This window comes from Myotis yumanensis, unplaced genomic scaffold (genome assembly GCF_028538775.1).
Source record: "Myotis yumanensis isolate MYYU_CA2020_CCGP unplaced genomic scaffold, mMyoYum1.0.hap1 SCAF_8, whole genome shotgun sequence".
In the NCBI taxonomy this organism is placed as follows: Eukaryota; Metazoa; Chordata; class Mammalia; order Chiroptera; family Vespertilionidae; genus Myotis; species Myotis yumanensis.
Genome location: NW_027223759.1, coordinates 29245525 through 29270760, shown reverse-complemented (window position 1 = coordinate 29270760; position 25236 = coordinate 29245525). Strand labels below are relative to the sequence as shown.

The 25236-nt window shown below is 35.9% G+C and overlaps 1 protein-coding gene across 18 annotated transcripts in view; it reads left to right on the top strand.

Moving 5' to 3' along the window:
• The window catches only part of TRIP12 (thyroid hormone receptor interactor 12), a 130607-nt gene that overhangs the window by 86996 nt on the left and 18375 nt on the right, over nucleotides 1–25236 (top strand). For 8 of the 18 annotated variants that reach the window (XM_070422320.1, XM_070422321.1, XM_070422329.1 and 5 more), the window contains 18 exons: nucleotides 18–183; nucleotides 2953–3070; nucleotides 3186–3345; nucleotides 5160–5313; nucleotides 6372–6600; nucleotides 6919–7037; nucleotides 9147–9354; nucleotides 13424–13524; nucleotides 14194–14365; nucleotides 16138–16279; nucleotides 17336–17527; nucleotides 18929–19080; nucleotides 20913–21085; nucleotides 21461–21534; nucleotides 21616–21815; nucleotides 22430–22557; nucleotides 23829–23980; nucleotides 24535–24677. In XM_070422320.1, the coding sequence (XP_070278421.1) occupies nucleotides 18–183; nucleotides 2953–3070; nucleotides 3186–3345; nucleotides 5160–5313; nucleotides 6372–6600; nucleotides 6919–7037; nucleotides 9147–9354; nucleotides 13424–13524; nucleotides 14194–14365; nucleotides 16138–16279; nucleotides 17336–17527; nucleotides 18929–19080; nucleotides 20913–21085; nucleotides 21461–21534; nucleotides 21616–21815; nucleotides 22430–22557; nucleotides 23829–23980; nucleotides 24535–24677 (2783 nt within the window). The remainder of the gene's footprint in view (nucleotides 1–17; nucleotides 184–2952; nucleotides 3071–3185; nucleotides 3346–5159; nucleotides 5314–6371; nucleotides 6601–6918; nucleotides 7038–9146; nucleotides 9355–13423; nucleotides 13525–14193; nucleotides 14366–16137; nucleotides 16280–17335; nucleotides 17528–18928; nucleotides 19081–20912; nucleotides 21086–21460; nucleotides 21535–21615; nucleotides 21816–22429; nucleotides 22558–23828; nucleotides 23981–24534; nucleotides 24678–25236) is intronic. The other 10 variants (XM_070422333.1, XM_070422330.1, XM_070422325.1 and 7 more) reach the window with 6 other exon arrangements.

The following is a 25236-nucleotide window of genomic DNA, read 5'->3' as shown; positions in this document are numbered from 1 at the left end:
TCCCCTTATGTTTGAAGAATTTACTCCAGCAGGTTGCCTCCAAAGATCTGCTTACAAATGTTCAACAGCTGTTGGTTGTAACTCCACCAATTTTAAGTTCTGGGATGTTCATAATGGTGGTTCGCATGTTTTCTCTGATGTGTTCCAACTGTCCAACTTTAGCTGTTCAACTTATGAAGCAAAGTAAGTGGTATTTTATTATTCTACTTTAAGCAGGAGAAGTGGCTTTAAAAAAAAAATCTAATAAGTAAAGTCAACATAAGTCGAGCAAGTAAAAGATTGCTAATGTCATAGGGACTGTATAATAAAGGAAGAAAAATATTGTCTAATTGTGTTAAGACAATGTATCAATGCTTTCTACATATGATTTTTTTTTTAAATATATATTTTATTGATTTTTTACAGAGAGGAAGGGAGAGGGATAGAGAGTTAGAAACATCGATGAGAGAGATACATCGATCAGCTGCCTCCTGCACACCCCCCACTGGGGATGTGCCCGCAACCAAGGTACATGCCCTTGACCAGAATCGAACCCGGGACCCCTGAGTCCGCAGGCCGACGCTCTATCCACTGAGCCAAACTGGCTAGGGCTACATACGATTTTTAAAGTATATAATATAATAAAAAATTTTCCTTGTGGTTCCAGGGCTTAAGATCTGTACAGTATCAATTATGTAATATTTATTAGATTTTCTAGCAGTTCATCTGATTACAGAATGCTTTTATTCTCCCCGAAAAAGTTGCAAGTTATACAGATGAATGTCACTGATGTTTGTTACTTTAGTATTTCTGAGCCTTTCCCATCCCCACTCAGTATGTAGGAAATAAAGTTTTATTGCACTGCTATTGCAATTTGCTCTCACTTTCTTAACCCTTAGATTTTACAAGTTAATGTGTGAAGATAACAGAATTTAAAAAATATATTTGATTATTGCTTGTAGAGTATTGGTCATATTTGTATGAAACACCTATAGTTGTGGGTAACTTCATATTCATAGTTCTAATCTCTGAAGGTGTTACCTTGGGAGGTAGGGGTGATATGCACTAATAAAAGAGCCCTTGATCCCACTGCCTCAGATAGACTGTTGAGTTGTATAATTTACTAAGTAGTATAATTTAAACTGCTTTTTGAAGGGAAACTAAGTTCTATTTTTAGTTTCATTACTTGTGAATTAGTGCATTGGCACATAATTTTTCAGAAAAGTAGTGTTGCTGGGTGATTTACTGATAATATTCCTCTTAAATCATTGATACATCCCCAAACTTGGCATTCCAGGAGCACTGTTTTTCTTTTGCTATGAGCAAAGTGCTCTCTGCCTAGATAAGTCTGGGAAAAGTTTAAATAGCTCCTTTTTTTGATGTAGTCACAATATACTTCACTTATTAAAATCCCTAGGAGTTCTTTGAATTTTACCTAGCCTACCATTTTCTAAAGTTTGAGTACAGATTGTCTCTTGTTACTATGGGGCACAGCATTTCCCTAAATACTGGTTTGGGAAATTGCTGCCTGACTTTTGTTTGTTTAAATATGGATTTTTTTTCTTTTAATATGATGAATATTTTCACCTCTTTTGCATACTTCAGGAAGTTTACCACACCTTCATACTATAGGGGCTGCTAGATATATTTTCTTTCTATAACAATAAAACAATGAAAACATGAATCTGATCTTCTTTAAAAAAGTAAAGAATCCTTGTGTGATATTGCCATGTATTCACGTTTCTTTGGGAAGTTGGCAAAATGACCTTTTTAAGAAAAGTTTAAACATTTTCTTTACTATTTGTGAAATTTCTAAGAGGCAGAGATTACCTCTCTGCCCAAATCAATGGTGAATACTTTCCTTAACAACAGATCTTACTGATTACTGGCAAAACATTTCACTGAAATGTTTATATATATTTTGTCCTGTATGTAGTATGTATACAAATGCACACACCACAACCAACAAAAAGCCAGCCTATTTTAAGGTTGTTGCTGTTAAGAGTGACTAAACCTTGTGGAGGCTGAGAACTCTCCATTCACACTGTATATTAAACTGGCTCATGCAAATTCTTCCATAAAATGGTGTCTCCTGGGAATGGAAATCTGTGGTAGAGGATAATTTTAATGATTTTGTCCTTTTATGGCATGCTTAATGTTAGATAAGAAAATGTCTTTCCTAATCACAAAATATGGTAAGATTCAGATGTTTTTAATTGCTTTGTTTTATCCTATTTGCCACACATTTTCAGTTTATTTGAATTGAAGACAAGTATACAAAATACTTAAATTGAGGGTTAGAACACATTGAGTGTACTTTTGTACAAAGCACTGTGTTCCTCAAAGAAAGTAATAAAAGATTCCTAAAGTTTCTGGGTGGATTTGTGATTAGGTGTCCAGCTAGAAGATTAGAACTCAAACTGAAGTCCTCAGAAAGAAATTTACAATTTTTAGAAAATTTTCTTAAGTATTTGTTATACCTCATTTGGATCTTTTACTTTAACTTCAGTAGTATATTGCTCAAGAAGAAAATAATTTTTCCCTCCTAGGGAATGATTGCCTTTTAAAGTAGGTAATATTATCTAATGAACAAAATAGAAACATATTCATAGATACAGAAAACAGACTGACAGCTGTCAGAGGGGAGGGGGCTTAGTGGACTAGGCGAAATAAGTGAAGGAAACAAGGAGGGGAAATCATAGGCACAGACAACATAATGGTGATTACTAGAGGGAAAAGGGGGTGGGGGAGGTAAAAGTGGTTTAAAAGGCTGATAAATGGTGATGGAAAGATAATTTGACTTGGGATGGTGAACACACAAAGCAATATACAGATGATGCATTATAGAATTGTACACTTGGAACCTATATAATTTTATTAACCTGTGTAAGTAACTCAATAAAGTCAATAAAAAATAAAGTAGGTAATATAACTAGTTTCACAGGCTTTTGTATTTTGTTGTTGGTTTTACAGACATCGCAGAAACACTTCACTTCCTCCTGTGTGGTGCCTCCAACGGAAGTTGTCAGGAGCAGATTGATCTTGTTCCACGCAGTCCTCAAGAACTCTATGAACTGACATCTCTGATTTGGTAAAGATCGAGCTAATGATCACTGTGCTTTTATAAGAGGGTGTTTTACTTTAGAGGCCTAATCTTTACTAATATTTTGAGAAGCTATTAAAATAATTGCACTTTTTCCCCCCAGTGAACTTATGCCATGTTTACCAAAAGAAGGCATTTTTGCAGTTGATACCATGCTGAAGAAGGGAAATGCTCAGAACACAGATGGTGCGATATGGCAGTGGCGTGATGACCGGGGCCTTTGGCATCCCTATAACAGGATTGACAGCCGAATCATTGAGGTAGTAGTTTCATTGTACTGTTTAAATGTGTCTATTTTGGTGGAGAGAGGGTGTAGGGATGGAGTGGGGAGGGTGAATATGTGTGCTTAAACATGCTCAATTTTGAATTAACTCAAGATTTTCTCATTTTGTCTCCTGAGAAGAAGGTCCTCATTTCTGTTCAGGTCAGAAAACATGATGTTGTAGTCCTGCTTCTGCTGCTAACTACCTGATTGACTTGGAGCAAGTAATTTAAGTTCTTTGTTCCATAGTTTCCTCATTTCTGAAAGGAAACATTTGAAGAGTTAGGCTATATATTTCTAGGTGTCCAGCTAGAAGATTAGAACTGAAGTCCTCAGAAAGGAATTTTATCTTCTATCCAAAAGAAGTCTCTCAAAAGTAGAGATTTACATAAAAATAGATGTTTCTCAGTATTTTTAAGAGCAAAAATGTGGAAACAAATTTAAATATCTATCTCTAGGTGATTGATTAATAAACTCTGACACATGAATAGGTTCATATATAAACCAGACAGTAATGGGATAAATTTTATGGCATAATATGGGATATAAATGAAAACAATATTCAGAATTATGTGACTCTTTTGGGAAACAAGCAAAATAAGAGAAAAGAGGAATAATAAATACATAGGAAAGAAATAAACCAAACTACAGAGATTTTTTTTTGTGAGGTTTTATGTGGGATTTTATTCTTATTTTCATACTTTCATTATGTTTGCACTGAAATATTTCAAAAATTTCTCAGGTCAGGAAAAATTTGCCCTCATTTAGGAAGTGTTGGTAACTGCATTATTTGAGATGCGATGCATCTCAAATATGTGATTGTCAATATGTGATTCCTTTAAGTGTCAATATAATTTCTAATTTCAAACTGACATTTGAATTTTTAGAACATCACCCTTAAACATTCTTTAAAGATATCTTCCAGTTGGTTTCTAAAAAAGGATTTTTTTAAAACTTTGAAACTAATGACATGTTGCAAAATCAAAAGTTCTTATAAAAATATCTAAATTCAGAGCTAGCTTTTATGAGGAAGTTAAGTATGACTGACTGCTCTTTTATGTATTGTTAGCCTTAGTGTATAAGGAGGTCCTGTTCTCTAATTCTAAGCATTCTTTTTAGCATTTTTCCAGTGATTGCATCTTCACTGTTAACTTTCTATCTTGTATTTCCTAAGTGTCTTGCCTTCCATTCAACATAGAAATTCCATAGTTTGAACTGTTATAAGAATGAATATTTTGTCACTTAGTAGGCTGTCTAAAATCCAGCAGACAGTGTGAATCAGACTGTCTTAGTATACAAATGTACTGTAATGCCTGCAACTCCTAGGCATCAGGATTACTCTGTTAATTCGAGTTGTGTCTTAGAGCATCATTTAAATGGAAAGTCTTGTTTACTTAAGGATAATTTTATAGAATCATTTTGTTTAAAGTAGGATTTCAGTGGGTTAAGAATTTATGATGTAAATAACTTTATAACCTAAGAACTAGATACTAGTTCTAGTCTGGATAATATTTATGGATAACACATTTTTTTTCTATCAGCAATGTTTTAGGAGCTTTCTTAATACAAATGGTGTCTTCATGTCAGTGATTCTACATGACTGGATTCTTCATCAAGATTTTTATCTGTTTTTATGTCTTGGGGAACCTGATAGGGCTGTGGTATATATTTATGTTTAATTGAGAATGATTTTAATTGAGTTTTGTCATCCACACTATTAAATTTAAGTTAGCATTTATGGAGGGTCCCCACTGTGTCTTAAGTTAATAAAGTTCTCCATGGTTATATTCAAGGTTTCTCTCTCTTTGCTCTCAGGCAGCCCATCAGGTCGGTGAGGATGAGATAAGCTTGTCCACTCTGGGACGAGTTTATACTATTGATTTTAATTCTATGCAGCAAATCAATGAGGACACGGGAACAGCACGTGCCATTCAGAGAAAACCTAACCCCTTAGCCAATACTAACACTAGTAAGTGCCTTTATTAAACTTAAGTAATTAATTTGTTGTTGTTTTTATCATGTGCTTTACTTGACAAATAAGCCAATATTTCTTAACTGGTATCTTCCCTATGATCTTTTTACTTATGTGACTTGCAGTATCCTGGCATCTGATCGGAATTGTCCTGTTTAGGTTTTTTTTGTTTGGTGTTGTTTTGATTTTATCTGATTCTGTTTCCCTAATCTACCTTTAGATCCACCCACACCTGTCAGGTTAGTTCTTTCCAATCTTTGATTCTATATCTTTCCACCAAAATTCTCTTTTTAACGAATGAAGAATAGACAACTGTGACGCCCCCCCCCCCCCTCCAGATTTCTGACATTTATTCCTCTCAGGGATTTAATCCATTGCTTTTAAAGCACTAGCTTAGAGTACAGAGGGTCAGCAAACTTTATCTAAAAAGGGCCAGATAGTAAATATTTTAAACTTTGCAGGCCATATAGTCCCTGTACTTAACATTGCTATTGTAGCTCTAAAACAGCATATACAGTTATATTAGCAAATCTACATGCTTGTGTTCCAGTAAAATTTTATTTTCAAAAATAGGTGATGGGCAAGATTGGGTCTCTGGACCATTCTTTGCCAACCCTTTGGTCTTGAGCTTACTTTTCATCAGTTACCTTTTATCTATACCTTATTCCCTCTAAGCAAACTGACAGATTACCTTGTTTTTCTGTATCTTCTAACTAAATATTCACTATTTATTTCTTACCGGTAGTTTAGTTGTTTTATGCTGAAATAATCCCAGTCTTTTGTTAAACATACTTAGTGAAATAACAGGCATAGTATATTGGTGCCTTGTTCTCTTCAGCTGGCCAAAAGGGTGAGTAATTTTTCTAGCTGGCTAAATTTTGTCTTCATGATCCCGTTGGTATCTTTCTAGACCCCAGTTCATCACATTAGATGGGTTGATTTGTTTTATAATTAGAAATGTTTTAGCATTTCAAATACTTACATAGGCATGAATGCTTTAAATATTGTTTGTTTCTGAAATCTGTAACTATAGGATTGAACATGTTTTATAACAGGTGGATATTCAGAGTTAAAGAAAGATGATGCTCGAGCACAGCTTATGAAAGAGGATCCGGAACTGGCTAAGTCTTTTATTAAGACTTTATTTGGTGTTCTTTATGAAGTGTATAGTTCCTCAGCAGGACCTGCGGTCAGACATAAGTGCCTTAGAGCAATTCTTAGGATAATTTATTTTGCTGATGCCGAACTTCTGAAGGACGTCCTAAAAAATCATGCTGTCTCAAGGTGTGTTCATGAAAATAGTGAAAACATTTTAGAAATTCAAGTTTCTACAAGTAATTTCTGAAATCTTTAAAGTATATGTGTAATATAGAAAAAAATGTGTATTTGGAGTATCTTGAGCCCTTTGTTTTAATTACACTTTAATATTATTACACACTATAATAAAAACAAAAGTTGAGCTTTTAAGAAAAGTTTTTGTTTTAGTAGACTAGTTTCATAATTAAAATATTTTTCTCCCCAATTTAAAGTAGTATGACCAAAAATACTTGCCAAATTCAGACATGTTTTATGTACAAATGTGTTTTTTTGGATTTTTTTTAGCCACATTGCTTCCATGCTATCAAGTCAAGACCTGAAGATAGTAGTTGGAGCCCTTCAGATGGCAGAAATCTTAATGCAGAAGTTACCTGATATTTTTAGTGTTTACTTCAGAAGAGAAGGTAATGTCATTTATGATTATTTTTTTAGTCTGAATAGTATTTTAACAGATCAGAACAGTTGTAAAGGGAATATTTTATACTTCATTGTATAGTTATTGGAATATTTTAAGGCACTACTCCAGTTGGAATCTTCAGAATGCAATTAGTCCATTCCTCTAATTGGAGGAATTTAAATGTTGAAATCAGCCCAGGAGACATGATACTTTTCCATTTTCTTTTTGAAGACCTCATAGATGAAGCTGTGTCACTCATTCAGGTTTTATCCTTTTATAACCTGCCAAGATATTCAAAGAAGTTCTTTCTCATCAACAGAAATCTCTTGATGGCTCTTTTGGTCTTTTAGGATACTTTAGTCTTGTGTGAGGGTACAGAAAATAATGGTATTTCCCCCTCAAGTAATCTTTAGCTTTGTTTTCTATCTTACCAACAATCCTGGTTCTTTCTGCATATGATCTATTTTCTATTTTTTGAGCACCTTTGCTGGATTAATATTCACATCTTAAGAATGCAATAGACAAAAAGTCCAATGCCACATATTAACATGAAATAGAAGGTAGACTCGCTCCACTTCCCAGAGATAATATCTATAGTTAACAAATCAGGAGTATGTACAAATTGATGTTTTCCATGCTCACATAAACATTTGGCGTGTGTTTTTGTTTTTAGCTTTAGGTTATCCTGTATTTTGCAATCTGTATTGTGTTTTTGGTGTTCTATATTTTTGTTGTTGTTTGCTTTTCAGTTCTACTTTTCTGACTTGGAAGTATATCAGAATTAGACTATTTTTTCCAGGGTGATTTTTGTTTTACTTTGATATGATCAATTATGCCATTATATTGAGTCTTCTTCCCCCAATAGCATATATATATATCATGTTTATTGGGGAATCTTGATTGTTTCTAGTGCTTTGCATCCACCGTTCTTTGAGGTTTCCCTTATATATCACTTATTTATGAAGATCTTTCTTTACGTCTGTAAAATCCCCCTATTTTATGTTGCAACAGCACCATATTTTTCCTCTCATAAGCAGTTTATTCTTTATTTGTAATATCTTGCAAATTATGTCTTTCCCATTAGTCGGTAAGTGCCCTGAGTTCATTTTTTATATCCATGGCCATACTATTTCTTTAGTACCCAGAGTCTAGCATATGATTGTCACAAGTATTTGTGAAATGAATGCCTGAAGTTTGAATTAATTTGGACATCCTTTTTTTTTTTTTAAGAATGTGATGGAAAGCTCTGGACTCTTTCCGCAGAAAAATGTGAATATGTGAGCATGCACTCACATGCATTGAGACACACAACATTGCATACAATTTTATTGTTCTTGGACCATCCCCCATGTACATCTTCCCATGATCCTAGCCTGGATATAACCCCTGCCATATAAGTTACTGTTTAGCTTTCCTATACACTTCCAAGGGTGTGAAAATCTTCTTCACCTTTCCATAGCTGGTGGTCTACTTTTGGCAGCAGTGTTACTGAGAGCTTGTCTCATTGTAGCATTTGAATTTAACTAATGATTGTAGTTCTTTTACTCCCTTTCTGATCAAGCCCCACAGGTGCACTTTGTTTCTCTAATTGATTATTACTTATTTTAAATTTCTAGTGCAGCCGTGGGCAAACTACGGCCTGCGGGCCGGATCCGGCCCGTTTGAAATGAATAAAACTAAAAAAAAAAAAAAGACCGTACCCTTTTATGTAATGATGTTTACTTTGAATTTGTATTAGTTCACACAAACACTCCATCCATGCTTTTGTTCCGGCCCTCCGGTCCAGTTTAAGAACCCATTGTGGCCTTCAAGTCAAAAAGTTTGCACACCCCTGTTCTAGTGGGACTTTACTTGTGACCCTATTAAATTTCCTGTGTTTGCTTTTTGAATATTAGAAGACATTCAATATAAATATTTTTCTTTAATTCTGAATTTGCCTACTACTTTTCTAAATGGAGTCAAGTTGTAAATCCTGGCATCTAGACACCCCCATCCCCATTTGCCAGGTACTTTTTATTCATTCCCTATAAATCAGTGTTAGCATCAATGGGTTTAGTAATGGCAGGGAGTCGATCATGATTAAAACTGACTTGTTTTAATTCCTATTACTACGTAGGTGTAATGCATCAAGTAAAACACTTAGCAGAATCGGAGTCTTTGCTGACAAGTCCACCAAAGGCATGTACAAATGGGTCAGGATCCTTGGGGTCCACAACGTCAGTCAACAGTGGAACAGCCACGGCTGCCACTAACGCTGCAGCTGACTTGGGATCCCCCAGCTTGCAACACAGCAGAGATGATTCTTTAGATCTGAGCCCTCAAGGGTAAGTTAGAGTCGTGTGGTCACGTCTGTGCTCTTTGCCTTTAACTCTGCCCTGGTGGCTGAGACTCACACAGGGAATAATTTGTTAGAGAGAGTGCACACTATATTTTTTCATCTGTATTTTGTTAGATGTTTAATGGGAATGAGAAGAAAAATGAACATTTTTTGGAAACCTTGTTATATTGAGCCATGTTTGGGAACCACAAGAGATACGTGGTCCATTTCCATTGATATAGAAGGGAACTAAGGCTCAGGGAAATTAAATAACGGTGTCACATACTTATTTTACAGATGTAGGATTGAGTCCTCATTTCTGATTCGATAATCTTGAATTACTGTGTTACATACAGCATACATAAAGAAAATTATCTGCTTCTACCTTTTTATCTGTTTATAGTTCCTTTTTTCTACTGTGCTATTAAGAACATTACCAGATCCTCATATTGGTTTTAATTTTGTTGTGTTGAAATGAATCACACTCTAAAAATGTTTTTGTTTCTTTGATGTTAGAAATTTATTATTGCTGTACGAGTGGTGCATGATGAACCAAACTCAGTTCTGAAATTCAGGATGTATTCAGGGTGTAATGCTCCTTTTTACTCCTTTTTCGGTGAAAAGTAGATCTTGCTAAAATATATGATAAGTGGGGTCTAAATATTTAATCTTGTAAAATGCAAGATGACATTGTCCAGTGAAACTAGCCCATTCAGGATTCCAGCTGCTTTTGGCGCCACCTGGTGGCAGTTGTCTACTTTAGTTTAAATATGAATTTTGGCAAATCTGGGACTTGGGGGCACAGATTGGGACCTCTGGCACAATTGCTGTCACCTTAGGAAGCCCCTGAGCTTGGGTGGTACCCATATTATGGGCCCAATTTAAGCACATTGGATCTGGAGAATACTGGGAGCCCTTTCACTTTCCTGTTCTCATTTTCCCTCACAGCCTTGCCTGCCTTCCTACTTCCTCCCCAGCTCCACTCTCTCTCCCTAGCAGCTGCAGTAAATCTTAAATTATGCAGGGTTTTACTATATAGCACAGGCATAGCGCCTGAGATATCATAGGTACATGGTGAAATATGATACATTTCAGACAAATGCAGTATTTCTGAGCCATTTAAATTAAGGAATTAGACTTGATTATTATAGGTTCTAACAGTTGATAATTCTGAAGAAAGAGGAAATACTATTTCTCTTAAAATTCCTTCAGAGTTAAGTGGTTCCATTCCCTTCTAATACAGTTTCAAATGTAAAGTTCATGTAAATTTTTAAAGGGGGAATTGTTCAATCATGTTAAGTTTCTTCTTTGAAAGTTCTCTTGTCCTGTTTTGTTTTTGATGGACATGGCAGATGTTGGAAGAATTTTTCAATTTTGCCAGTTTTATTTGGGTCACAGACCAACTGAACCAGAATATCTTTTCATCTTTTCTGTTGCATGTAACTTGTTATTCCAAGAGATATTTCAAACTATTTCTAATGTTGTTAAGAATAGTGAAAATAACACACAAATGCTATATATATTCTGTTTAATATATTCTAATTCAAAACAGGTTTATTTGTATTATCACTTGCTAGATTTATTTAGGTAATTTTGTGTGGTTATTTTTTAAATTACTAAAGTATTTGTAAATACATGATTTAGAATGTTATTGCCATTGCACACCATGAAATTTTTTAGGTAATATTGGAAAGTATTTTTATAATATTATTACTTAGAGTTGGTACTTGTTGTCATTTAGGTTAGGGAAGAATTTATTTATTTATTTATTTATTTTGTGCACCCCCTTGTGGTCTTTGTGCGCAGTCTTGTTCTAGTTGAGCCTTGATTGTTGTAGTTAATACTAGAGGGATTTGACCACCAGGCCGACTGGCTGTGAGAATCAGCTGTGGAAAAACTTCTGTCCTCTGGAGAGGTGCTAATCTAGCCTTTGCCTGAGGCGATCCTGCAAATGGCTCTGCCCAGGGCTTGGGCGGGGCGGGTCCCAGGGGATCAACAGGGCCGAGGAGGGAGCAGTTATGGCTGCTTTCAGTCCCGTTCCCAGAGGCTCTGCTTCTCAGAACCCCAGCAACGGCTGCAAACCTCGGAGAGAAAGCTGCCCTCACGTTTCAACTGATGCCAGACAATCCCCCTTCTCCCATTTGCGTCTGAGTCCCTAGAGACTTGACCAGATCTGGAGCTCAGAGTCTGAGACTCCCTCCTGATTGAAAACAACAACCGCGCCCTCAGCCACCAGCCCGCTTTGTGCGCGCACCTCGGTACCTTTATATTTTCCACACTGCACCTCCTCTGAGCCTCAGTATGCTGTTCTCTTTCCTTCTAGTTGAAGAGTCTCTCCTCAGCCAGCCTTCCTGTGGTTCTGGGTGATGTCTGTTCCGTCTTTTAGTTGTATTTTTTTTTTCCTTATTTGTTTTTTTTAAATTAAATCTTTATTGTTCAGATTATTACATTTGTTCCTCTTTTTTTCCCCCCATAACTCCCCTCCTTCCAGCTCCCACCCCACCCTCCGCCCTCACTCCCCACCCACTGTCCTCATCCATAGGTGCACGATTTTTGTCCAGTCTCTTCCCGCATCTCCCACACCCCTTTTCCCCCCAAGAATAGTCAGTCCATTCCCTTTCTATGTCCCTGATTCTATTATAATCACCAGTTCATTCTGTACATCAGGTTATTTATTCACTTGATTCTTAGATTCACTTGTTGATAGATGCATATTTGTTGTTCATAATTTGTATCTTTACCTTTTTCTTCTTCTTCCTCTTCTTAAAGGATACCTTTCAGCATTTCATATAATACTGGTTTGGTGGTGATGAACTCCTTTAGCTTTTCCTTATCTGTGAAGCTCTTTTATCTGACCTTCAATTCTGAATGATAGCTTTGCTGGATAAAGTAATCTTGGTTGCAGGTTCTTGGTATTCATCACTTTGAATATTTCTTGCCATTCCCTTCTGGCCTGCAAAGTTTCTGTTGAGAAATCAGCTGACAGTCGTATGGGTACTCCCTTGTAGGTAACTGACTTTCTTTCTCTTGCTGCTTTTAAGATTCTCTCTTTGTCTTTTGCTCTTGGCATTTTAATTATGATGTGTCTTGGTGTGGTCCTCTTTGGATTCCTTTTGTTTGGGGTTCTCTGCGCTTCCTGGACCTGTAAGTCTATTTCTTTCACCAGGTGGGGGAAGTTTTCTGTCATTATTTCTTCAAATAGGTTTTCAATATCTTGCTCTCTCTCATCTTCTGGTACCCCTATAATTCTGATGTTGGTACGTTTGAAGCTGTCCCAGAGGCTCCTTACACTATCTTCGTATTTTGGGGTTCTTTTTTCATTTTGCTTTTCCGGTTGGGTGTTTTTTGCTTCTTCGCATTTCAAATCTTTGACTTGATTCTTGCCCTCCTTTGGTCTGTTGTTGGGAGTCTGTATAATATTCTTTATTTCAGTCAGTGTATGCTTACTTTCTAGATGGTCCTTTATCACACCATCGAGGCTCTCATTAGATTTCCTGTACATCTCATCAAGTTTATCGACAGACTCTAGAAGCCTCTTGAGAGACCTCAAAAGTGTGGTTCTGAACTCAATATCCTCCCTTGATAGTTTTGTCCTGTTTCTTTGTCTCCGCATTTTTTACACTTTCTTGGTACACCCCCAGTGGTCTTTATGCGCAGTCTTGTTGTAGTTAAGCCTTTATTGTTGTATGGGAAGAATTATTGTACTCAGATTTAACACACTCTTTTTGTTTATGATTGCATAGTTCTTTTTAATACTGGTTCTTCACATTGTATACTTGTTTTATGTACTTTTCTATATGTACTACATTTTAACACAGAATTAGGTATCCTATTTTGTTTTATTTTTAATAGTTTATATAAACAGCTAGCTATTTTCTGAATTAATTATTTTCTGTGTTCTGTACCTCTAGAACATAACAGACACAGAGTCAGCATTAAATAATCAAATGGAAGATACCCTGTTGTGGCAATATTTATTAACTCCCTATTTCTGCCATTTTAGCTTGCTTTTCAATGAGTGATGATAAGAAATCATGGTAATTGCTAAACTTATCTCATATTTTCCCATGTGATAGTCGGTTAAGTGATGTTCTAAAGAGAAAACGACTGCCAAAACGAGGGCCAAGAAGGCCAAAGTATTCACCTCCAAGAGATGATGAAAAAGTAGACAATCAAGGTAATTCCTTTGATGAAACTACGGGTAGGTAAAAGGGAAATGGTAGTAGTTAAAGATATAGTTTAAGTATCCTATTAAAACTGCTGATAGCCCAGCCAGTGTGGTTCGGTGATTGAGTGTTGACCTATGAGCCACGAGGTCACAGTTCGATTCCCAATCACTGCACCTGCCCAGGTTGTGGGCTCGATTCCTAGTAGGAGGTGTGCAGGAAGCAGCCGATCAATGATTCTCATCATTGATGTTTCTATCTCTCTTCCTTTCCCTTTCTCTCTGAAATCAATAAACATATATTTCAAAACAAAACTGCTGATAGTTTGGAAGTCTCCTGAATACCCAGTGTTCTTAGTTCTTTTGGCTAATCTATTAAGAATGAGAATCTTGCTCTGGCTGGGTAGGTGAGTTGGTTAGAATGTAGTCCCGAAACACCAAGATTGTGGATTTGATACCCATCAGGGCACATTTAAGAATCAACCAATGAATATATAAATAAGTGGAACAATAAATTCAGTTGATCTCTCTCCATCTCTCCCTCTCCCTCCATTCCTCTCTCCCTCCCTCTCTCTAAAATAGAAAATACTGAAAAATAAAAGAATGAGAACCTTAAAATTCAGTTGGTTTTTGTCAGTTATTGTAAAATAATTTAACTATCATTCTCTCTTCTTTTCATAGCTAAAAGCCCCACCACTACTCAGTCACCTAAATCTTCTTTCCTGGCAAGCTTGAACCCAAAAACATGGGGAAGGTTAAGTGCACAGTCCAACAGCAACATTGAACCAGCACGAACTGCAGGAGTCAGTGGTCTTGCCAGGGCCGCTTCAAAGGACACCATATCCAATAATAGGTGAAGTGGGGAAGATCTATATTCTATTCTTTGATTAGAAAAACAGCACATTTATTGTATGGAGATGAAACTTGGACACAGACCTTTAATATGTGCTCAGAAGTGGCATAGTTCAAGAATGTAGTATTTTCTCAGTTTTTAAGTCCTGTGCCTGGCTTTGTCTTGAGTTCCAGTGTTACATTTTAAAGATCTTCTAGACAAAAAAATCAACAGGGAAACAGCGATCCTAGACAACACACTAGATCAAATGGATTTTTAATACTTTGTTTTTTTTTTCTATTTTTAAAATTTTGTCTTTATTGTATAAAGTGTTATAGATATTCCCTTTTTTCCCCCCATTGACCCCCTTTCCCACTCCCATCCCCTCCCCAGGCATTCACCCTAACTGTTGTCTGTGTCCATGGGTTATGCCTGTTCTATATAATGAAAGCTTAATATGCTAAGTGTCTGACTGTTTGACCAGTCACTGTGACACACACTGACCACCAGGGGGCAGACGCTCCGATTGGTAGATTAGCCTGTTGCTGGGGTCTGGCCGATTGGTCCTTCCCTGACCCCAATTGTGCAACGGTGGGGTCCCTCGGCCTGGCCTGCACCCTCTTGCAATCTGGGATCCCTCGGGGGGATGTCAGAGAGCTGGTTTCAGCCCGATCCCCACAGGCCAGGCCAAGGGACCCCAGCGGTGCACAAATTTGCGTACCAGGCCTCTAATATTCATGTAATTTGTTTAATTGATATCTCCTCTCCCCACCGCCACACCCCTTCCCTCTGAGGATTCTAAGTCTGTTGCATGCTTCCATGTTTCTGGACCTATTTTTTTATTTTATTTTGTTCATTAGATTTCACATATAAGTGAGATCGTGTGATACTTGTCTTTGATCTAGCTGCTGGGACTCATGTATTTTCAAAACCAAACAAATTATGTTCCCCAAGGAATCTGTTTCTCAGTTTTGATCCAGGTACTGGAAAATTGACTTTTTTGAGGAAGTGTTCATACACGTATTTTTATGACACCCCACTTCTCCCCTTTACAATGGAACTTAAGGATCTTAGAGTAGAGGGTTTTTTAGGAACTTAGAAAACTACCAGCTAACCTGTTTATACCAGTTTATGGCTTTTAAGAATTATGTCTTTAAAGCCCTTGAGAATTGTTTTATTTTGTTGGCTCTGGATGTAGCATACCAACAAAGGATTACTTCCTCTGCAAGTAAGAAATTTTAAAATGTGAAATGTCATTGGAAAACAGTCTCTTTTTGTTTGGTTGATTGGTTTGTTTGGTTGGTAGTAGTTGTTTTTCAGAATTTCAGTTAGTAAAAATAATAGAGCAAATATATTTCTGAAGCTATTTGAATTTGTAATTTAGACAGCAAGGTGTCAGTTGTTGTAGTTAATCATGTAACTAACCAGGACTTGTTTCTGGTCTATAGGGCTCTACTTCAGCTCTCCAGAGAACACAAGTAAAGGAAATGCAGATATGTCTGTATCTTAGAAAGTAGTCATGTAAAATCGCTCTCAGCTGAATGCCTAGGAAACTGCTACCTTGTAGAGTCCCAAGAAGTTAGAACTTTGGTTTACTCTTCATGCATGTGTGCACTTCTCTAGGTATATCTTCAAAATGAAACTTAATTTGGCTAATGTGAAGTCTGAATTTATTAGTCTAGAACCTTGGCCAAAAAAGGTTTTATATGTAGCAGTTATTTGCCTTTGACCAGAAGTTATAATTGAAATTCTTTCTGTGTACACTGAGCTATATCTCCTTTTCCTTCTTGCAGAGAAAAAATTAAAGGTTGGATTAAGGATCAGGCACACAAATTTGTTGAGCGTTATTTCAGTTCTGAAAACATGGATGGTAGCAACCCTGCATTGAATGTCCTTCAGAGACTTTGTGCTGCAACTGAACAACTCAACCTCCAGGTATTGTATCCAGTGCATCCTGCTGGCCCCTTTTCAGTATCTTCCAGCACTCTCTGTCTTGCTGTTTTTTTTTTCTTGTTTATAACTCTAGCTTTCCGCCAATTTAATCCTAATAGATAGACTTTTTAGCTAGATATGTGCTATCTTAGCATTGACATTCTTTAACTTAATCACTTGCTTTTATGCTTCATTATTTCATCATTAAATGTACTATAGAAATCTCATCTTTGACCTTTTTTTGTGACATTCCATATTTATTGACAAATGAAGAGACTTTAGAAATGTCTCTCTAAAACCTCTTTAGTTTACAGGCATTTGAGTTGATAGGACACTCCTTAACCCCTTCATCTGGATTCTAATAGTAGTTAGAAAGGGTTCAGGTTTATTAAACCTTTTATATTTCATCTGATTCTTCATCTTTTCACTTTTTTTATGTATTTTGAACAATTTGAGTAGTACATGTTTTTCAAGAAATTTACCATTTTATTCAGATTTTAAATGTATTAGTTTAAAGCCCTGCCCTAACCGGTTTGGCTCAGTGGATAGAGCGGCGGCCTGCAGACTAGAAGGTCCCAGGTTCGATTCCGGTCAAGGACATGTACCTTGGTTGCGGACACATCCCCAGTGGGAGATGTGCAGGAGGCAGCTGATCGATGTTTCTCTCTCATCGATGTTTCTGGCTCTCTATCCCTCTCCCTTCCTCTCTGTAAAAAATCAGTGAAATATATTTTTTTAAAAAAATTTAAAGCCCTACCTTGTGTTCTTTTATTTTTCTATTATATTATAGCTCTTTATTCCTTAATTTGAATTCTCATCTTCTGTTGTTGTTGAATTGTGAAGGTTTTTCTTTTTATGGTAGTATGAATACTAGTTTTTTGTTTTGAAATATTTAAACTTTTGTGAATGTTTTCCGAGGATCTACCAAGAGTGCACCAGGCCCCTCCCTTTTTTTGTATGGTATTGAGGATGAATTCAGTTTCATTTGGGAAATGTAAATTATGCATTCGGTAAGGGCTATTGAAATCAATATAGAAATACTGTTTCTGACTCTTTCAGGTGGATGGTGGAGCTGAGTGCCTTGTAGAAATCCGTAGCATAGTCTCAGAGTCAGATGTTTCATCATTTGAAATCCAACATAGTGGATTTGTGAAGCAGCTGTTGCTATATTTGACATCTAAAAGTGAAAAGGATGCTGTGACCAGAGAGATCAGATTAAAGAGATTTCTTCATGTGTTTTTTTCTTCCCCAGTAAGTTATCTAATAATGTTTGCATGAATCTTATTATAAGAATCACTGTTCACTTATGTATCTTTTCATCCCAGTAGTAATTTCCAGTAGGTTTTGGTCAAGATATTCAGGTAAAGTTTCTAGTTTGCTTGTACACAGTTGGAATCCTTGTTTTTTTATATATGAAGTAAGCAGTAAAACAACAATAGGGATTTAATGAAGCCAGTGCCAAAGTTTCCCTGGTCAGTGTATCTTGAGTCTTTGGGTTTTTTTTCTGCAGGACAACCCATTAATTGTTGTCTCTCCTCTGTGAATGCATTTTATTCTCAATATTTGTTTCCAAACTTATTGGAGTTTGAGATAGGTGATAGATAGATAGATAGATAGATAGATAGATAGATAGATAGATAGATACAGTAGACATAGTGTAGCTATAACCATAAGGTAGACATATATATATTTCCACTTTGTATATAAAACATAGCAAATGCTTCTTGACGTAGGATGGGGTCACAATCCAATTAACCCATTGTAAGTTGCAAATATTTTAAGTCAAAAAGTTATTTAATACATCATAGTTTCACCCCTGCCGAACATCATACTTCAGCATAGCCTACCTTGACCATGCTTAGAACGAAGTACGGTTTCTACTGAATTCTTGTCACTCTCGCACCATTGTAAAGTTGAAAAATTGTTAGTCAAACCGTCTTAGGTTGGGGACCATCTGTATTTAAAAAATTCCATTCAAAAGTGCTTAGTCATATTTACAATGTGGATTATAAGGCCAGAATTCAGAGTAGCTCCTCTTTCTTTACCCTCAGTAGCTGAGAGCTAGAGAATAACTATTCTTGGAAACTTGATTTTACACTACTGGTTTACAACTGCTTAAGACAAGGCATCTCTAGGGAAGTTTCTCTGGCTCATCTGTGTAGTAGGGCCAAGGATAGCTCTCCTGTGTGTGAGTGCAACTCCTTACCATGCCTTTCTAATTTGTGAGGATTTGAGCATTACTTATATTACTTTAACTTGTTATTTATTAGAGAGTCATTAGATGTGTAGCAATATTGGATTTCTCCCACACTTAAGATTTTATACAGATGTCATCTCTTTCCTGAAATTCCTTGGTGCTTTCTGGGTTTTAGGAGTTCTACAATATAATACATGAACCATATATTACCTGATGTCCCCAGTAGATTCTAAATATCACTCCAGATACAGTAAATATTTCTGTGGCAAAGCATGAATATTTCTACTAAAAAAATACAGTCTCATGTCTGTCTGAGTCAGATTTTGCCACCAAATGAAACAATAAAAGAGAATAGATGGTTTCCCTTTGTAAAACTGCCTGTTAAAGTTTCCTGTTGAAGAGTGTTCCCTGTTCAAGAGGCCTTGTTTAACCTATTGGTTTATTTATATCTTTAGCTTCCTGGAGAAGAGCCCATTGGAAGAGTAGAACCAGTCGGTAATGCACCTTTGTTGGCATTAGTTCACAAGATGAACAACTGCCTCAGCCAGATGGAACAGTTTCCAGTCAAAGTGCATGACTTCCCCAGTGGGAATGGGACAGGAGGCAGGTAAGGATCATCGCCTGAGTGTGCCCTTTTCCTTTGACTGCGCTTAATTAATCTTGTTGAGGTAAAGTGGCAAGAGGTCTGGTAACATCTTCATCTGCCTAAAGAGCATTTAGCTATTATTACTAAAGAAATTGAATAGTCTAAAAAGTAAATAAAATACTGTTTATCTTTAAAATCACACTGTTTCTTAAACATAATGGTTTAGAAATATATAATTCAGTCACTATTGGCAACTTGCAATCTGTTTTCCATAAATTGACATACTTTATAATGCTTCAAGAATTTTGTGGATCTGGAAAATAAAACATTTACGTTTCTGTGCAGTAATGTGATTTTATATGTAATGTGGGTGCTTATAACTTTGTATTGTGATGGGTTTTAACAAGTAAGTGTTTATTTTGAAGTTTTGCTGTTTTAAATAAAACTTGTTTTTTCAATAATATAGTAGTTTTATAGGATTCATGAGATACTGTAGAAAGAATTATTGTAGGAGTTAATTGTTTTGTTTTATATGAAGTTATAAGCTTCCTAGAATATTATAACTAGAAGCCTGGTAAATATGAAGTTAGTTTTTTTAATTCTTAAAATACACAATCTGCTGTGTTTATAAAACATTCAAATTTTTGATTGAATTAAAACTGTGCATCTTGAGTAGATAAAGTGATCAATGTGGACTAGGTTGTTTTTTACTTTGAAATTTAATATAGAGTCTGATATTTAGGTTTTTTACTTTGAAAATTAATGTAGAGTGTGATATTTAGGTTTTTATTTTATTTATTTATTTTTTATTGATTTCAGAGAGGAAGGGAGAGGTACAGAAATAGAAACAACAATGATGAGAGAGAATCATTGATTGGCTGCCTCTTGTATGACCCCCACTGGGGATCGAGCCCGCAACCCAGGCACTTGCCCATGACCAGAATCAAACCTGGGACCCTTCAGTCCGCAGGCCGACACTCCATCCACCAAGCCAAACCAGCTAGGGCTGATACTCAGTTTTGATCATTATGCCATACTGGAGTATTTTATAAAATGAGGGGATGTTTCCCACTATGCTGAGAAAACCATGAAGCTTTTCATTTTTATCCAAATTTATATACTATTAAATAAGTATGTACATATTTATATATCAATATACAGTGGGGCCTTTACTTACGAGTTTAATTCGTTCCATGACAGAGCTCGTAACTCAAATTACTCGTATGTCAAATCATTAAAGTGAACGAGTGAGACACGTGATGCTGGGCTGATGTTGTGGCGATCACTGTGATGTTTGCTGCGCCAATTAGTGGTGGGGTATCTGAAGCTGGCTCGTAACCCGAATTTTAGCTCGCAACTCAAAGCAAAAAATCGGCCGAGAGACGGCTCGTATCTCGAAAAACTTATTAGTCAGGACACTCGTAAGTCAAGGCCCCACTGTACTGAATATTCTTTCCCATAACTCCTATTTACATGCTTTACGGAACCTAGTAGATAACCATATTTTAAGCTTATCTGTTATCTTACTCCTGCCAGCCCTTTTCTGAAATGAGCAGTTAAATAGCCTTACCAGATTTAGACTGGTGTAGCTATTGAATTACTTCTTTCAAAAGAATATAGCAAAATTTGTACACCTGAAACTAATATAAGTGTGTGTGCCAACAGTAAAGTTTTAAAAGTGATTTTATAGCAGACATCATTTTATTTGTCATTTTATAATAAATGTCTTGAATTGCTGGTGTTTACTTTGTGCCTTAAGAAAATGCAGAGTTTCTGTTATCTTGCTTTTATTTGAATTAATTTTGTTGATTTTGAAAATAATAGAATAACTTTTTTTCACAAATTATCTTGAGCTTTTCTCTTAACAGAGGATCACAGGCTTTAAAATTTTTCAACACACACCAGTTAAAATGCCAGTTACAGAGACATCCAGACTGTGCAAATGTGAAGCAGTGGAAGGGTGGACCTGTCAAGATTGACCCCCTGGCTTTGGTACAAGCAATTGAGAGATATCTTGTAGTTAGAGGTACTCTTCATAATGTATATTGTGTGTTTGTATGTACTTTTGGGATAAAATTAAGGAGTTAAAATTATTTCCCTTCTTATTGCTGTTTCTATTAAAACCTAGCATCAAGAACTTGTGTTCCCGTCATTTATTTTATGTGTAGTATATAGAAATGTGTTCAACATAGTAGAGGTTGACTGCTTACTTGAGTGATGAGTTAATTTTTCTTGTTGGAATATAGTAGAAATGACAGTTTGTATTTGACACTTTTCTTAGATGTTTCTGCTTTGTAGATCAAAGTGTGTTTCTAAGACTATATTAGCTTAAACGTAAATACAGGCTTTTCTTTGTCGTGTAAAATTTGCTAGGAGTTGAACAACCTTCTTGGGTTTTTAGGTTATGGAAGAGTAAGAGAAGACGATGAAGACAGTGATGATGATGGCTCTGATGAGGAAATAGATGAATCTCTGGTAAGGTACTATTCCCACCATGTTGTCATGCATAATGTTCAGGGCCTATAGGTTAAATAGATTCTGTTTTGCTTCTTTCAGGCTGCTCAGTTCTTAAATTCAGGAAATGTAAGACACAGGCTACAATTTTACATTGGAGAACATTTGCTACCGTATAACATGACTGTGTATCAGGCAGTACGGCAGTTCAGTATACAGGCTGAAGATGAAAGGGAATCTACTGATGATGAGAGCAATCCTCTAGGAAGAGCTGGTATTTGGACGAAGACTCATACAATATGGTAAATCTCAAAATGATTTTGTTTGTTTTCTCCAACTTTGACACTATTCGTGTATTTTGGAATTGGTTCTAATGGCTGACTTGCATAAGGAGAGGGGACCCTAAATCCTACATTTCATCATTAAAAGCCTCTTCAAATATCTTACCTTGTGTGTGAGCACCTGTGGGTGCATGAGTGTGTATATTTATCTTCCTCATTAAGTCAACTAGATACAAAATATATTCTTGGATATAATTATAGTTTATATATCTACTTTTCTAGATTTATTTCCAGTCTTTAAATAAGACAAACATTTTTGTAAGATGTTCCTTTAGCTATTAGAAATCGGGGCATCTCTGAATCTTGAGAAACATTTGGATGCAACTTTGTCTTGTTTGTGAATGTCTGCTACTTACATTTAAAGAGAGCTGTTCTTCTCAGAATTCCTAAGCTGGTGTTCTCTTCTAGGAAGCAGTCCCACTGGTAATTTTCTGAGTCTGTAAGTAGGGAGAGCGAGGATAGATCTCACAGAGTTCTTTGGTAACTCTAGTATCTGTGGCTTACACTTTGGCCTTGTAAAATAATTTGCAGTTTTATAATCTGCTTTTGGTTTAACTGTACCCCTGTCACTTTAGGTACAAACCTGTGAGAGAGGATGAAGAAAGTAATAAAGATTGTGTTGGTGGTAAAAGAGGAAGAGCCCAAACAGCTCCAACAAAAACTTCCCCTAGAAATGCAAAAAAGCACGATGAGTTATGGCATGGTAAGTTGTAATATGAAGGGAAAACTGCCGTGGGTCAGTATCTTCCTGTCTTCATAGTTTTAAAGGAGTGATTTATTTCTATCTAGGAGTAGTAAAATCTTTGAGTATAATAACTTAGAAAAAAATGAAGTTACTACCAACATTTGACGGTTTTTAATTGAACCCTTGACTTTAAAGTCTAGAGCATGAAAACGTAAATATCTGCAAAATTAAATTTGGAAAGAAAGTTGGGAAAAACTCATATTCTTTCCATGAAGAACTCATGTTTGCATGAAGGCTAGACAAATTCAGTAACAGAACACATTCTCTAAAGAAGAAACTGATCATTGGCAGATTGGCCCTTAATTTTTATTGGCATTCATTATGATAGTATAATCCAGTAATGTAGAAGGAATAAAAAATTTTGCCAGTAGAGTGTAATAGCATCTCCTAAAGGACTTCTTTTTCTTTACAGCATTTTCTTCTCGTTTGATTTTGCTGGTTTCCTTCCCCTCTCTTTTATATGATGGTAATGCTTTAGCATTTGTCCACATTCTCATTCCATGGGGACTGCCTTTATCAGGGATTTCCAAACACTGGTGTCAGTTGATGAAATTTTCCTGGTTTACATAAATAAGGGCATTGTAGGAATTTTTTTTTCCATAAAGCCAAGTTTATTCTTTTTAAAGGGGTCTTTGTTTTGAAATGTTTGTTTTTTTGTTTTTGGTGCTAAAATTCGCCTTTTTTATACAATGATAGTGTTGTGATTTTTAATTCTTTTGCTCAGTTAAAGCAAATGGCAACAGTGTCAATCCCTCATTTATTTTTATTTTCATGCTACTTGGTGAGATATAAGAATAGAGGAATCACAATTCCTACTTGGAATCTGTCACAGTCTACCCTGTCATAAGCCTTGGATTAAATAACCAAATCTGAAATATACAGGCAGTTTCTATAACTGAATTTAAATTCAAACATTTTGTCTTTACTCCTCTCTGGCTGTTTTATTGTTAGTTATTATTTCTGGTATAAAGAAATGCAAACAAGTTAGTTTTTCTCCTTTATGATGTTTATTTGGGTATGGGAAGGAAAGTATAAATTTCATAAACCTGGATGAATTATGTATAAGGTTTAAAAAAAAAAGTTCAAGCTATCAATTCTCTACCAATAAGTTCCAAGCATTAAATCTTAACAATTTACAAGTACTGTTTTTAGGCATGATAAGATGACACTGGCTCCATTAGCTTGGCCTTTCTAACTATAATACTTTACTTTGATCTTTTGCCCTCTAGATGGAGTGTGCCCATCAGTATCAAATCCTTTAGAAGTTTACCTCATACCTACACCACCTGAAAATATAACTTTTGAAGATCCATCATTAGATGTGATTCTTCTTTTAAGAGTTTTACATGCCATTAGTCGATACTGGTATTACTTGTATGATGTGAGTATTACTGAAGTTTTCTGTGATGTGTTATTCATTACATGTTATCTCATAGTTTCTGTCTAGTAATTTATGAATTTCCTGTTGTACTAGAAACAGAAACAGTGACTCAGTTAAATGCAGAGATCCTGGCCCAGTGAAGTTAAGCTACAGCATGAAATTGAACATACTTTTATTATAGTTAAAATTCTTTATGTACATTTAACCCAGAGTTCATTTATCTAAGTTAAGATGTATGTTAAGTAAAGAGTTGGGTGAAAGTTGAATGCGGCCTTTGATATTTACATAATGTAGGGAAGAATGAAGGAGTTGGCCTTGCATAAAGTATTAGCTCCCACATCAGTGATTGAGCCAGTACTCATGGCATGTGGGGGTTGAGTTTCAGCTATGCATTACAGAAATTCTCATTTGTGTTAGGACACAACAATGAGAAGCTGTATATTGTATTTTGAAAACAAGTGAAATCTGGGCACTTCGTATACATATTTGGGGAAGAGATAGTGAATATAGTCCTGTTTTACTACATATTGACTTTTTTCTTAAACATTTTGCAGAATGCACTGTGCAAGGAGATTATTCCAACTGGTGAATTTAATAACAGTAAGTTGACAGCAAAAGCAAACAGGCAGCTTCAAGATCCTTTAGTAATCATGACAGGAAATATCCCAACATGGCTTACTGAACTAGGAAAAACCTGGTAAGACTACCACTTCTATAATGGTGGCCTTGGGAGGGTTATCATTGTATTGGTCTTTATATTTTGTTACAGAAACAGTGTTTAGTGAACCTGTTTAATGTGTTTAATAACATTGTCATATTTGATCACAGCTTGCTTACTAGTGTAGCTTTAGCATCCAAACAGACTAGGCAAGCTGGAACTAGTACTAGATCTACTGATTGTATATGTCTACCTATATGAAATAGAAAAGTACACAAGGATATTTGACTGAGGAGATTCAAATCCTCTGCCACGATAAAATCAGATTCCAAAAGTGGAATTGAGTGATTCTCTGATCCTGCTTGGGTCCACACCTATATTCTTAGAAACTATAGATCTGCATTGTCAGTATAATAGCCACTACCACATGTGGGTATTTACATCTAGATTAACTAAAGTTAAATAAAATTAGAAATTTATGTTTTTAGTCACACTAGCCACATGCTCACATATCTACCTGTATTAGGCAGATACAAATACTGAACATTCATGTCATCACAGGAAGTGCTCTGGTAGCTCTGTCAAAATCATACATCAG